This window comes from Dipodomys merriami, unplaced genomic scaffold (assembly GCF_024711535.1).
Source record: "Dipodomys merriami isolate MVZ:Mamm:240054 unplaced genomic scaffold, mDipMer1.0.p SCAF_42, whole genome shotgun sequence".
Lineage (NCBI taxonomy): Eukaryota > Metazoa > Chordata > Mammalia > Rodentia > Heteromyidae > Dipodomys > Dipodomys merriami.
Genome location: NW_027205826.1, coordinates 4,296,876 through 4,310,565, shown reverse-complemented (window position 1 = coordinate 4,310,565; position 13,690 = coordinate 4,296,876). Strand labels below are relative to the sequence as shown.

The 13,690-nt window shown below is 48.2% G+C and overlaps 1 protein-coding gene across 1 annotated transcript in view; it reads left to right on the top strand.

Moving 5' to 3' along the window:
* Nucleotides 1-13,690, top strand: part of Pitpnc1 (phosphatidylinositol transfer protein cytoplasmic 1) — a 235,137-nt gene that overhangs the window by 146,062 nt on the left and 75,385 nt on the right. The window contains exon 5 of the mRNA XM_069993118.1: nucleotides 5,987-6,058. Coding sequence (XP_069849219.1) covers nucleotides 5,987-6,058 — 72 coding nt within the window. The remainder of the gene's footprint in view (nucleotides 1-5,986; nucleotides 6,059-13,690) is intronic.

The window sequence follows — 13,690 nt, the reverse complement described above, 5'->3', positions numbered from 1 at the left end:
TTTTGACATAGGACTGTGGTCCTACTTTCTAGTCAGCCTTCCTCTAGTCCTGGCCTCCTGGCTGCTCACTCAAAGCCCATCAAGTAGACTCTGCTATTGTGTACCGGTGCCTCACGCCTGTAATCCTAGCTACTCAGGAGGCTGAGATGATCTGAGGATTGTGGTTCGAAGTCATCCCAGCAGAGACTTTTATCTCCCATTAGCCATCAAAAAGCCAGAAGTGGAGATGTGGCTCAAGAGATAGAATTCTAATCTTGGTTGAAAAGGCCAATAAGACCTGGGCACGGGTAGCTTATGCCTGTAATCCTAACGGCTCAGGAGATTGACACCTGAGAATCATAGTTCAGAGCCAGCCCAGGCAGGACAGTCTATGAGACTCTTATCTCCAATTAATTACTCTCCACCCCCCTCCCCCAAAAAAAGGCCAGAAGGAGCTGTGGCTCAAGTAGTGGAACACAAGTCTTAAGCACAAAAGCTCAGGGACAGCGACCAGGTTCAGAATTCAAGGTCCAGCACACCACACACACACACACACACACACACACACACACACACACACACACACACACACACACACACACACACACACACACACACACACACACACACACACACACACACACACACACACACACACACACACACACACACACACACACACACACACACACACACTCTCTCTCTCTCTCTCTCTCTCTCTGCAAGGCCCTGAAATCAAAGCCCTCCCCCCAAAATTCAAATTCAAAGCACCAAACAGAAAAAAAAAAAAAAGGTCTCTGCTCTTCTTAAAATGAAGCATTGGATCCTATGGCAGAATCTCAGGAGTGGCTGGCTCATCTCCTGGCTGTCAGAGGCTGTGAGGAGCCCCAAGGAATCACACCATGGCCCTTATGTGCATGGGGCTGCCCACCCAGGAGAGAAACTGCCCCAGCTCAGAATCAGGGCCTGGGTCTCCTTAGCTTCCTGTTCATCGAGTGGATATCAGCTTTCCTTTCATGTTGTGAGCCAAATGGCGCTTGAAGCAAGCCGAGTTCCACAGAGAGCATAGGCATCTTCCAACCTTCCTAGTTTCAGGAAATGCCTGTTCCTGATATCTCGTGAGTGTGTGTGTGTGTGTGTGTTGGGGCTTGAACTCAGTTGTGTGTGTGTGTGTGTGTGTGTGTGTGTGTGTGTGTGTTGGGGCTTGAACTCAGGGCCTTGCAATCTTGCTTGGCTTTTCCACTCAAGGCTGATGCTTTGCCTCTTGAGTCAGACCTCTCCACTTCCATTTCTTTTGCTGATTAGTAGAACCTAAGAGTCTCTCAGATTTCTGTGTCTGCCTAGGTTGGCTTTGAACTGTTGTCCTCAGATCTCAGCCTCCTGAGAAGCTGGGATTACAGGAATGAGCCGCTGGTACCTGGCTTCTCATATCTGCCTGCTTAGAACAAGTGTAAGTGGTTAAGTCAGGACCCTCAACTTCTTTCTCACTCCCACACTCCTGATAGGGTGTTTAGGCTAATAATATATTCCTCACTGCGGCAGAATGATTAATCCTAGGAACCAGTATCTGAGCAAAAAATGCAGTGAGTTGGGGTAGCTTGAGTGACTGATACACCATTCCTGATGTCAGTGGCTGTAGAAACCTTGTTGGAAAATGACTAAAACAGTTTGAGGGCTAAAGAACAAAGGTGTCACTGAAGAAGGGGTGGGCTGTGTTGAAGAGCCAAACACAAATCAAGACTGGCAGCATTCAAGGGACCCTCATTCAGAAATGGTTTGCGTTCAGTGGGTGTTTCTGTAGTGCTGGAATTTGAAGTCAGGACCTGGCACCCCCTAGTCAAGCCCTGTACCATTTGAGCAACATCTTATGTTGCGTTAGCGGCGGGGGGGGGGGGGGGGATAGTCATTTCCCTGATTCATCAAGAACAAGCAGCATAAAGAAATAAGCGGGCGATGGGAAATGGAGGGAAGGAAGTGTAGGTGTTTCTCTCACATGGTTTGTGTTCTCATCAGACTATGAATGGAAATGATCAGCTCCAGGATGGAGAGGGGAAATGGCTTGGAATAACTTGGGGTGGGGACAGCCGGGGAGAAATGGAAGGCTTGCTTGACAGCCAAGCTCTGCTGAATTTTTAGACACACTAACCTACACCGGGAAGACAGAAATTTATCTTCAGATGAACACGTCATCACATTAAAATTCAAATGCCTAGAGCCACAGAGACGTGTGTGTGTGTGTGTGTGTGTGTGTGTGTGTGTGTGTGTGTGTGTGTGTGTGTGTGTGTGTGTGTGTGTGTGTGTGTGTGTGTGTGTGTGTGTGTGTGTGTGTGTGTGTGTGTGTGTATTGGTACTGGGACTTGAACTGGGGGCCTGCCCTGTCCCCTTAGTTTCTTCACTCAAATACACACAGGCATGCAATGTCAGGAAAGTTCATCTGTGGCCAGTTCTCAGCCTCTTCTGGTACTAAGGCCCCTAGAGGTCTGAGCTGGGCTCAATGTCCAGCCACTGGGCTCTCCTTGCATTGATCTTACCTTGGCTGGCTTTGAACCTTGGTCTTCAGATCTCAGTCTCCTGAGTAGCTAGGATTACATGTGTGAGCCACTGTCACTTGGCCAACATTCCTGATTTTAACTTGAGATACTCAAACATACCAAGGCTCCAGGCAGCAGCCATCAGATATCCCAAGCGGTGATCCATCCCAAACCATCTGCCCAAGGACTACACACTGGCTGCCGTGGACTGGGCCTGTCTGGTGCTGGCCGATCCTCGTCTGCTTTGCTGAAGGCAGGTGCACCATCACCCGATAACACAACAACCCGAAGTCCTCAACTTAAAAATAACCACATCTGCTCATTTGCATCGGGAGCGTTGCATTTCATATTTGGGTTTTCATCCCTAATGCTAAAATGCCTTTGCCTGACCTAGTTACGTGGTTTCGAGGTTCAGTCGGTAAGAGCGCTTTGTGGTTTTCTACTTGGCACCCCCAGACCCACCCCCCACCCGTTACTGCAGTGATCCTCAGATGAATTATGGGCTCAAAAGTCCAACATTGATTTCCCTCAAGTCTCTTGGCTTTGAAGAGTGTCTGTCTGCCAGGACGTCTCTCCATCTTCAGAAGTCAATCCGAGCTCTGCTGCGGGGCGTGGGGTGGGGCAGCCCTCCAGGACTGGCGGCTCGCAGCCCTGCCCTGGGACTCCCTGGCACCGGGTGTGAGGGCAGCAGTTCCCGAAGAAGGTTGGAGCGGAGCCTGGAGAAGGTGTTGATGAATCATCCCAGGGCCTCATTCTGTATAACGGCGATTACTGGGATCGATGGCTTCGGTGCCTTCTTAGCCAGGGTTCAGGTGGCTTGAAGCACTGAGATTAAGACACATCGGAGCTAGATGCGCACAGGCATGCAGTGTTGGGGAAATTATCCAGGGCTAATTCCCAGCCCTTGCCTTCTGGTACTTAGGCCCATGAGGTCTCTGCTGTGGCTGGGGGGGGTGAAGCCCATGGGGGGAAAAGGAGGTCTCTTATGGACACGTGTGTGTGTGTGTGTGTGTGTGTGTGTGTGTGTGTGTGTGTGTGTGTGTGTGTGTGTGTGTGTGTGTGTGTGTGTGTGTGTGTGTGTGTGTGTGTGTGTGTGTGTGTGTGTGTGTGTGTGTGTGTGTGTGTGTGTGTGTCCGTCCCTAAGCTTAAGGTTAGCAATCTAGCACAACTCCACTTCTGGCTTGTATGTGTGTGTATATCTGTCTGTCTATCTGTCTCATTGGAAATAAGAGTCTCGTGGACTTTCCTGCCTGAGCTGGCTTTGAATGGCGATCCTCAGATCTCAGCCTCCTGAGTAACTAGGATTACAGACATGAGCCACTGTGCCTGGATTATTTATGGACTCTTAATGAGCTGTGAGGTAATGTTCACTCCAGGGTTTCTGACTCCGTGGGTCTTGGCGGAAGCCCAAGAATTGGCATTAGTAACAAGGTGAGCTAGGATGGTCCTGCCGTTACAGGGCCACACATCCTCTCTTTGAGAAGCACTAGGGTAATCATGCCGTGTTTGAACACTAGGACCAGGCTGCTCAGCTTTCAGCTGATGCACTAGCTGTGTGATCCTGGGCTGTTTACTTAACCCCTCAGTGCTTCTATTCTGCATTTTGAAAGCAGAGATGAGCCGGGCACCTGGTGGCTCACACCTGTAATCCTAGCTACTCAGGAGGCTGAGATCTGAGGATCAAGGTTCAAAGCCAGTACAGGTAGGAAAGTCTATGACTCTTATCTCCAATAAACCACCAGAAAACCAGAAGAGGCGCTGTAGCTCAAGTGGTAGAGCACTTACCTTGAGCTGAAGAGCTCAGGGACAGCGCTCAGGCCCAGAGTTCAAGCCCCAGGACTGACAAAAAAAAAAAAAAAAAAGAGATGATAATAGGATTTACCCCTGGGAGATTTGGCAAATATGTGAATGCATCTTGAATGTGTCAGGTACCCCATAGCGCATGCTCTGAGTGTGCTACATAAAAAGCCTTTTAGCGCTGGGATCCGATCAAGTCCAGTCTCATTTTCCCATCACCTGCAGCCACACCTCCACCTCCACTCCGCCCCATGGAGCCCTGGGCTTGTTTTACCCATTAGCCTCCAGCCCCATCTGTGGTGGCTGAGAAAGTCGCTGCCCAGCTTAGTACCGGCAGGAGGGTGTTTATCCCAGCATCCATCAAAGTCCTCTTCCCAGACTGCGCCAGTCCTTCAAAGCTCGACGCCGTGACAGGACAGCGGGACCCACTGAGCCCTGCCAGGCCCGCCCCACAGTTCAGCTTTCTCTCCCTCGCTGGTCCACCCAAGCAGAGAGGCTGCTGTTTCTGGTCAGAAACTCTGTTTCCTCCGCAGCTACATCCTGATCATTGCGCTTGGGTGAAGGAATCCTTCGCTGTGACTCACACACACACTTGGGTTTGATTTTGTGGGGACCGAATCCCAAGGCTTTGTGTACACACAGCCTGTACCCCACCACTGAGACACACCCCAGACATCTTGCACTCAATGTGTGTGTGTGCACGTGCGCGTGCGCTGCTATGGGGGCTTGAACTCAGGGGCTTGTGTTCATACTTGGCTTTTTTACTCAAAGCTGGCACTCTACCACTTGAGCCAAACCTCTACTTTCAGCTTTTTTGCTGATTAATTGGAGATACGAGTTTCAGATTTGTCTACCTGGGCTGGCTTCAAACTTGTGTCTTAGATCTCAGCCTCCTGAGTAGCTAGGATTACAGGTGTGAGCCATGGATGCCCAGCTTGGACTCTGTTTTTTATATATCACTTTAGCTTTTTTTGCGGGGGGGGGGGGGTTTTGCAGGGGTTCTGTAGTGGGGCTTGAACTCTGGGCTTGAGCGCTGTCCCTCAGCTCTTCAGTTCAAGGCTAGCGCTCTACCACTTGAACTACCGCGCCACTTCCAGTTTTATGAGTGGTTTATTGGTGATAAGAGTCCTTTTTTCTGCCCAGGCTGGCTTTGAACCGCGATCCTCAGATCTCAGCCTCCTGAGTAGCTAGGATTACAGGCGTGAATCACCAGCGCCTGGCTCACTTTAGTTTTTATAATGTCACTCTTAGATAATGCTTTTGATTCCTGTTTGAATACTAGGGTTCAGAGAAGTTATATGACTTCCCCAGAGTCAGCTGTTAAACAGCAGGTGTGTCTGGCCTGAGTATTCTATGACTATGGAAAGGTAAAGTGAGGTCTGAGCCGTGGTGGTCTCTCCCAGTGCTGGAGCCTGACCCTCGCTTCAAGGATTTGCTTCTCTATAGCCAAGTGGCAGGATCCCCTTGAACATACTCCTTCTGGAAATACTCTCTTGGGCCCTGTGGCCTTCCATAGCCATGACTGTCTGTGGTCTGACTGGAGAAATCAATCACGCTCCAGCAGCGGCTTTGCGTATCTAAACGTCCTGATGGATGTAGTACCTTGGCAATCTTGCTCTCAAATCGTGCTTGAAAGGAAGGGAAAGTCATGCTAATGGAAGTTTCCCTTCTCTCCACAGTGCTCCTTTCTGCCGAAATTCTCCATCCACATAGAAACCAAGTACGAGGACAACAAAGGGAGCAATGACAGCGTGAGTAGCTTGTGGCCTTGTTGTGTGCTGTGCAGCTGTGCGTTTCCAGAGTCTCTATGACCAGGGCGGGCGGCAGAGTCTGCGCCCAGGACCTCTGAGATGTCCTGTTTGGCCTGGTCCCTGTGGCTCATTGAGATGTGCTTTCCCCCAACCCCAAAAACCTCTGTGATCTTTACTTGCAATGACTATCATTAGAGGCGGAGAGGATGATGGGAAACGCAGCTCCCCAGGGTTTGGTTCTGACCATTGGATTCAGTACAGATGTTTTCAGCGGCTATTACTTGACTTGGAGAAGTGACTCGAATCAGATCTGTGTGGGACCCTGAACCTGATCTCTTAGCTCATGCTTAGGTGGGCCTATCTGTACATTCACACATATCCCACCCGAAAAAATCGGGGGCACCTAGGGAAAACCTTTACCCCACATGGCATTCTGACTCTTAGGCATTTGGGCCAGGAACTTGGTGTATTCGTATTGCTTAAAATCCATTGTCGAGAGAGAGAGAGAGAGAGAGAGAGAGAGAGAGAGAGAGAGAGAGTGTGTGTGTGTGTGTGTGTGTGTGTGTGTGTGTGTGTGTGTGTGTGTGTGTGTGTGTGTGTGTGTGTGTGTGTGTGTGTGTGTGTGTGTGTGTGTGTGTGTGTGTGTGTGTGTGTGTGTGTGTGTGTGTGTTGTGGGACTTGAAGTTAGGGCCTGGATGCTGTCCCTGAGCCTCTCCATGCTCAAGGCAAGCGCTCTACCACTTGAGACACAGTACCGCTTTCCAGTTTTCTGGTTAATTGGAGATAAGAGTTTCATGGACTTTCCTGCCCAGGCTGGCTTTGAACCACGATCCTCAGATCTCAGCCTCCTGAGTAGCTAGGCTGACAGCCGTGAGCCACCAGCCCCAGGCCTGATGTGCTGTTCTGACTCTCCCGGGCTTCTTTGTTCTTGAGTAATTAGGACTGCAAGCATGAGCCACCAGCGCCTGGCAAGGGCTCCAGCTCCTCTTCTGTCCAGAGTGGAAGCAGAGTTCAGGACTGGTGGGCAGAGGTGGGCATCCGCCTGCCTCCACACGCGCTGCCAGGTTATTTAATAAAAGCTCAGTTCATTTCTCCATGCTCTGAACGTCAAATCTTATCATTCGGTTGCCATCCTTCTTGCCACTATCTCTAACCTGATTTCCTCCCCTACCTGCCAAAACTTTAATGAAATGGCTGATGATAAGAAGCAATAATTAAATGGCAAGACGATAGTGATAATCACATGGATTAGTGGCGGAATAGAGCACATGTTATTATCTTATTATCAATGATCATATAAGTCATATTTTTACACCCTCCAAATTCTAGTTAAAAAAAGGAACAAGAAAGAAATAGTGTTTATAGGATGACTAGCTAGAAATACTGCTTCTCGATTAAAAAAAAAAAAGAAAGCTAATAAATTGGTGCTTGTGCGAACCTGCAAACTGTGATTACTATAAGCCTGGCCAGCAGAGGGGGAGTTCTCTCCCAATTGAGACCCGTTTATGTTACGCACCTACTGAGGAGAATTATTTAAGCCTTAATGAGTGCTGGGCGGAGGCTGGCACCGGACCAAAATGAGGTTCTGTTGTTTGTGTAAGGCCCTAATTCTGGGTTTAAGAGAGTCATTGCTCAGCTCGGCCTGGCTCAGCAAAAAGCTCAGCCATGTGTGTGACACCTGCTGCAGGTGACTGGGGTCCCAGGGGATAATGGGGGTGGCCTGGCCCCTATTCCTTTTTCCAAACAAAACCCCAGCGCCTCTTAACAGCAGCGGCTCTGACATCACCTGAGAAGTTTGACCATTGGCTCCCGCCTGGATTCTCCATCCCCACCCCCTCTCACCCCGGGGGGAGGGGGTTTCATTGCCTTCGTTGGCCCCACTGCAGCTACCACGGAGGAAGGATCTCATACACACCCTTCCAGGGGGCTGAATTCTGGGTGTGGTTGTGGGCATGCTTGTAAAAATGGCCCATGCTCTGTTTGGCTTGACCATTCGAGCCTCAGCCAGCCAGCGACTAGCTGGGCAAGTCACCTGAGAAGCTGGCAGTCATGGATGCCCCCAGGCTGGCCTGTGCTTTGTTTTGTTTAATCTGTTAGTATAAAGGTGAGGTACCGAGGGGTTACAGTTACGTAAGTCCGGTCACGAGCACATTTCTTTTTGGACAATGTCACCCTGCTTTGCTTTGCTTTTTTTTTTCCTTCTTCTTAATGCCAGTGTTGGGGGCTTGAACTCAGGGCCCAGGTATTGTCCATTTGCTCTTTTGTTCAAGGCTGGTGCTCTGCTAACAGCTCCACTTCTGGCTTTTTGCTGGTTGATTGGAGAAAAGAGTCTCAGACTTTCCTGCCTGGACTGGCTTTGAACTACACATTGCAGCCTCCTAAGTAGCTGGGATTATAGGCATAAACCACAGACACCTGACCAGGCACGAGGATTTCTAAAACTCTCCCAAGGGGACCTAAGGGACAACATGGCTGAGACCTAACAGATTTAAGACACAAACACTCAAGAAAGCAAAATCTTTGGATGCCTTTTCTTTTCCTACTGCTGAAAATAGAACATTTTCCAAAACGCCTGTTTGGCTGTAACCACCACCCTGCTGTGTGGCCCAAGACACCGTATATATTCTTATTAGTCACATTATCGACAAAGACAGTATTCCTCAGCTAGGAAAGTCCGATAAGCAAAGAACGTCTAGTTCTTTTTCAGTTCCTGGAAACTAAGCTCTGTCTTTCACAGAGCTCTCCCGAGAGGTTGACTGAAACAAGTATTTGGAATTTATTTACTGCCTAGTTCATCAAGGTTGGAAGGAAAGAACACAGCATTGTTCTAGAGACCAAAAGATCATTCCAGCTCCGGCTCTGTGACCTTCAGCAATCCTATTAACCGACTGGAGTCTTGGCTTAACAAGAAGATAGAATAAATAATGCTTGTATCAAGCTGGGTGCCGGTAGCTCACACCATTTGAAGCCAGTCTGAGTAAGAAAGTCCATGAGACTCTGATCTCCAATTAACCAGTAAAAAGTCAGAAGTAGGACTGTGGTTCAAATAGTAGAGCACCAGCACGCCTTGAATGAAAAAGTTAAGGGACGGCATCCAGGCTCTGAGTACTGGCGCATGCGTCCCCACACACGAACGCAATAATGCCTCTGTCAAAGCGTGGACGTTTTCTAGAGGTTCGTTTATATGGAGGTTCTTTTTAAACTGTAAGTTCTCATACACATACTAGAGGTAGCCACTGGGCCAGCCATCCTGTGAATAGTATATCTTGGATTGGCTGCGATAATGGTGCTTTGTTCACGAGGCTGGTTTTGTATGAGTTGTTAGTCATTTGTGGTTGTGCACCTGTTACTGGAAGGTAGGCACTAGGAGAGGTGTTGAGGATACAGCCATCAGACAGAGACCTGTGGTCCCTTGCTCCTGGAGTAGGAGAATTCAGACCACAAGCCAGCAAAGCAAGGAAGGAATCGCAGCTGTAACTGTCACAAAGGCAATAAACAGGATAGAGAGCCACGTGGAAGCCATGCAGTCAGAAAGGCCTCTCACAATGCAGGACAATTCCAAGTGGGTCTGAGTTTGGCACAGAGCCTGCCATCTGCTGGTTTTCCAGGCCAGGGGTGCAATCATGAGCTGAGGTGCAACATTCCACCCCAATTCATCTATCGAAGCCTTCAGAATATGATTGTGTTTGGTGGCAGAGCCTTTAAAGAATGGATTCACTTCAAACAAGGGGATTAGGGTGGGGCCTAATCCAGCATCCTTGTGAGAAGAGAAAACTTGGGCAGTTAAGGAGAAGTTGGTGCACATGCGCACAGGAGAGAGCAGCATAGTGAGTTGGCTGACTGCCAGACTAGATGGGAGGACTGGGGGGTGGGGAGGCGGACAACCAACCAACCTTGCCAGCAGCACCCTGCCCTTGAGTTTTCAGCCTCCCCAGGAACTGTGAGATGACTCAATTTTGTTGTTTAAGCTGCCCAGCATGTAGCAGTATGTTATAGCATTCACAGCACAGGAAGGCAGAGACGCTGAGGGCAAAGACCTTGGTTCCCTGACAGTCAGAAATTCCAGGAACGGATAGAAAACCATTGCCCAGCTGGGCCCGGGTGGTTCACGCCTGTAATCCTAGCTACTCAAGAGGCTGAGATCTGCAGATTGAGGTTCAAAGCCAGCCCAGGCAGGAAAGTCCATGAGACTCTGATCTCCATCCAGTGAACCACCAGAAAACTGGAAGTGGCGCTGTGGCTCACGTGGTAGAGCCCTGGCCTTGAGCTGAAGAGCTGAGGGACAGTGCCCAGGCCCAGAGTTCAAGCCCCACGTCCAACAAAATTAAAAAGAAGATCATTTCATTGCCCAGAGGGAAAGAAGGTAGAGAAGTCGATGAGGTTGAACAGAGGGGGAAGCCAGATCGTGGAAGGCATGTGGGGCTGTGGCAAAGAGTTTGGATTGTAGTACAGGGGGAAGTTAGCCCAGGAGTGTAAGCCAAAGAAGGGCATGACATGCCTTACAGAATGTTTTGAAATGAACTCTTTATGTTGGTGATCATCTTAGTATGCAGTAATGTTGTATAGATGATGAGCGCAGTTTCCTTCCACTGTGCACCACTCCTACCCTAATGTGAACATGTCCCTAACTTTGGTGTGTTTGTCCAAAGTACATACTTAGTGCAAATTTCGCCACTTTTCCCCTGAAGTCCTAGGTTCTATTCCGGAAACAACAGTAGGATTCCATGTTGCATGATTTATCTTTTTTTTTTTTTTTGGTTGGTCATGGGACTGGAACTCAGGTCCTTGGCTCTGTCCCTGAGTCCTTTTTGCTCAAGGCTCTACCACTTGAGCCATACTCTACTTTTGGCTTTTTGGTGATTAAATGGAGATAAGAGTCTCATGGACGTTCCTTGTCTGGACTAGCTGCAAACCATGACCCTGGGATCTCAGCCTCCTTCCTGAGTAGCTAGGATTACAGGTGTGAGCCAGTGACTCTTGGCCCTAATTGCTTTCGAGTTTAACTGCTGATTATTACCTTACATTAGTTAAGACTGATTTCCACAAACAATGGGTTGTTGTTGGTTTTAGGAAATTAGGCTATTCCATTTCCTTAAGTACAAAGGTTTCCACACAAATGGAGTTTATTCTCTGGGTGCCACCTTCACCAGAGTTGCATAAACATCTCCCGGCATTGAAGGCTCATCGTTCATGCCCTGGGGAGAGGGCCAGAGATGACCTCCTCACCCCAAATCGCTTACCCTGGGAGCAGCCAGCTGCCAGGAAAAGCTTCATCATGTCGGGGAGAACTGTCTCTATCTATTGTTTTTTTAATCGACAACAAACAGTCCTCATGAAGTGCGATGCAGTGTCAGCATTTGTAACGTCAAGAAGGCAATGCGGCAAATGCGATGGTTAGTAACGCATTTCAAGATGTACTCAAAAATTAAATTATAAAACAGACGTGCCAGGGAGAACTGGGAATTAAGTATTTGCTTTATTTTTAGATATGATCTCTGATGTCTTCAACTTTTATGGCTCTGCTTTTAACCGTGGATTATTATAACCAGCCACCTACGAAATCGGTAATTTTCTCTAATAAGTCAGAAGATACTTTAAAAAAAAAAAAGAAGAAGAAGAAAAAATTGTATAAAACACCACTCCCATTTGTACTTTGGCAAGATTGTTTTCTACTTTGTTCCATGCCACTGTACATCTATGTCCAGTAGCATTCTTTTGAGGGCAATGAATAAAAGCAGATCATGTCTGATTCCTTGGGAGGTAGCTGTTCCTATTTGCAGTACATCTGAGAGGTGGGTGTTTTTGTTTGTTTGTTTTAAATGATCAAAGAGGAATTCTGTCCAGCAGCCTAAGAGTTGGCTTCCTGACTCAGGTATAATCACAGTGTTTCTCACCTCCGTAAAGAAGCTACAATTATTGCTTGTAATGATTACTCTTGATAGATACAACCCAGCGTAAGTGTTTGTTTTCTGTCTGGCCTTAGTTCAACTATGCTGTGCTGACGTAGTAGTACTAAGAGTTAAGAAGACAGTTAAGCAACATGGCTGAAAGCAGGACAACCGGAGACAGTGCCAAATTATGATTGGGAAACTGGAGAGCAAAGCTAGGAGAGGCTTATTTAAGTAGCAGCATCTGAATGACCATTTTATAACTGTTGTGGAAATCACTGAGTCACCAGGAGACTGACACCATTGAAGGAAGCGGATACTGGGGAACAGCACATGCACACTATTGCACAATATCACTGCAGAGATTACACATTAATGATCGACGCCACAGGGAGCAAATCTTGTGTAACTGATCATAGAGCAAATGGGCATACTGTGTCTCCCCGTGGGACACACGGCCAGGGACCCCCTCCTTGGATTGACCTTTCCATGTTTAACCCGAGTTCAATCGTAAGGAATGAATCAGACATCCAACTGGCCCAACTTGTTTGAAAAATAAATTCTAAAAAACCAAAACCAGCCAGACACAGGTGGCTCACACCTGTAATCCTAGCTACTCAAGAGGGGAGAGCTAAGGATCGTGGTTTGAAGCAAGGCGGGGCAAAATAGTCCGTGAGACTCTTATCTCCAGTTTACTGGCTGGAAGTAGAGCTGTGGCTCAAATGGTAGAGCATCAGCCTTAAGTGAAGAAACCAAGTGAAAATGCCAGACCCGAGTTCAACTCAAATACAAATGTGCATGCACGCGCACACACCAAAACCAAACAAAAACCTAGGAACCACCTAAAAGAACTTGACAACTGAATTTAATGCCTGAGTCTTTTTTTTGTGGGGGGAGGGGAGGTCCAGTCATGGGGCCTGAACTCTGGGCCTGGGCGATTGTCCCTCAGCTCTTCAGCTCAAGGCTAGCGCTCTACCATTTGAGCCACAGCGCCACTTCTGGCTTTTTCTGCTTATGTGGTGCTGAGGAATCGAACCCAGGGCCTCATGTATGCAAGGCAAACGCTCTACCACTGAGCCATCTTCCCAACCCCTAATGCCTGATTCTTGATTAGATCCTGGGCTGGAGAGTAGGGGATAAGAAGCAAAGAAAGATATTGGATTGGGTGCCAGTGGCTCACATCTGTAATCCTAACTACTCAACAGGCTGAGATCTGAGGATCACAGTTTGAAGCCAGCCTAGACAGGAGAGTACGTAAGATTCTTATCTCCAGTTAACCACCAAAAAGCCAGAAGTGGAGCTGTGACTCAAGTGGTAGAGTGCTAGCCTTACACACAAAAAAGCTAAGGAACAGCTTCCAGGCCCTGAGTTTAACCCCATGGCAGGCGTGTAGGCACACATGCCTATGCGCACATGCACACACACACACACACACACACACACACACACAAAGTGTTATGAGCGTAAATAGCATCTAACAATCATGAGTGACACCTTTTTTTGGTGGCATGCTGGGTGGGTGTGTCGTAGATGCAAGGCATTAATTCAGCATTCATGGACGTTCATGCGTCCTTCTTGTGGGTCTTTAAGTGTTGAATGGTGTTTGCCTAGAACCGCTTACCCTGAACTGGATTCTGCAAAAGAAAGAGTCATTGTTCGGCCTCGGGGACTGGAAGGGTCTGGTGATAACTTTGTCCAGGGTGCTGATGAGCTTTGTAACAATACAAATGACTTGCTAGATCTC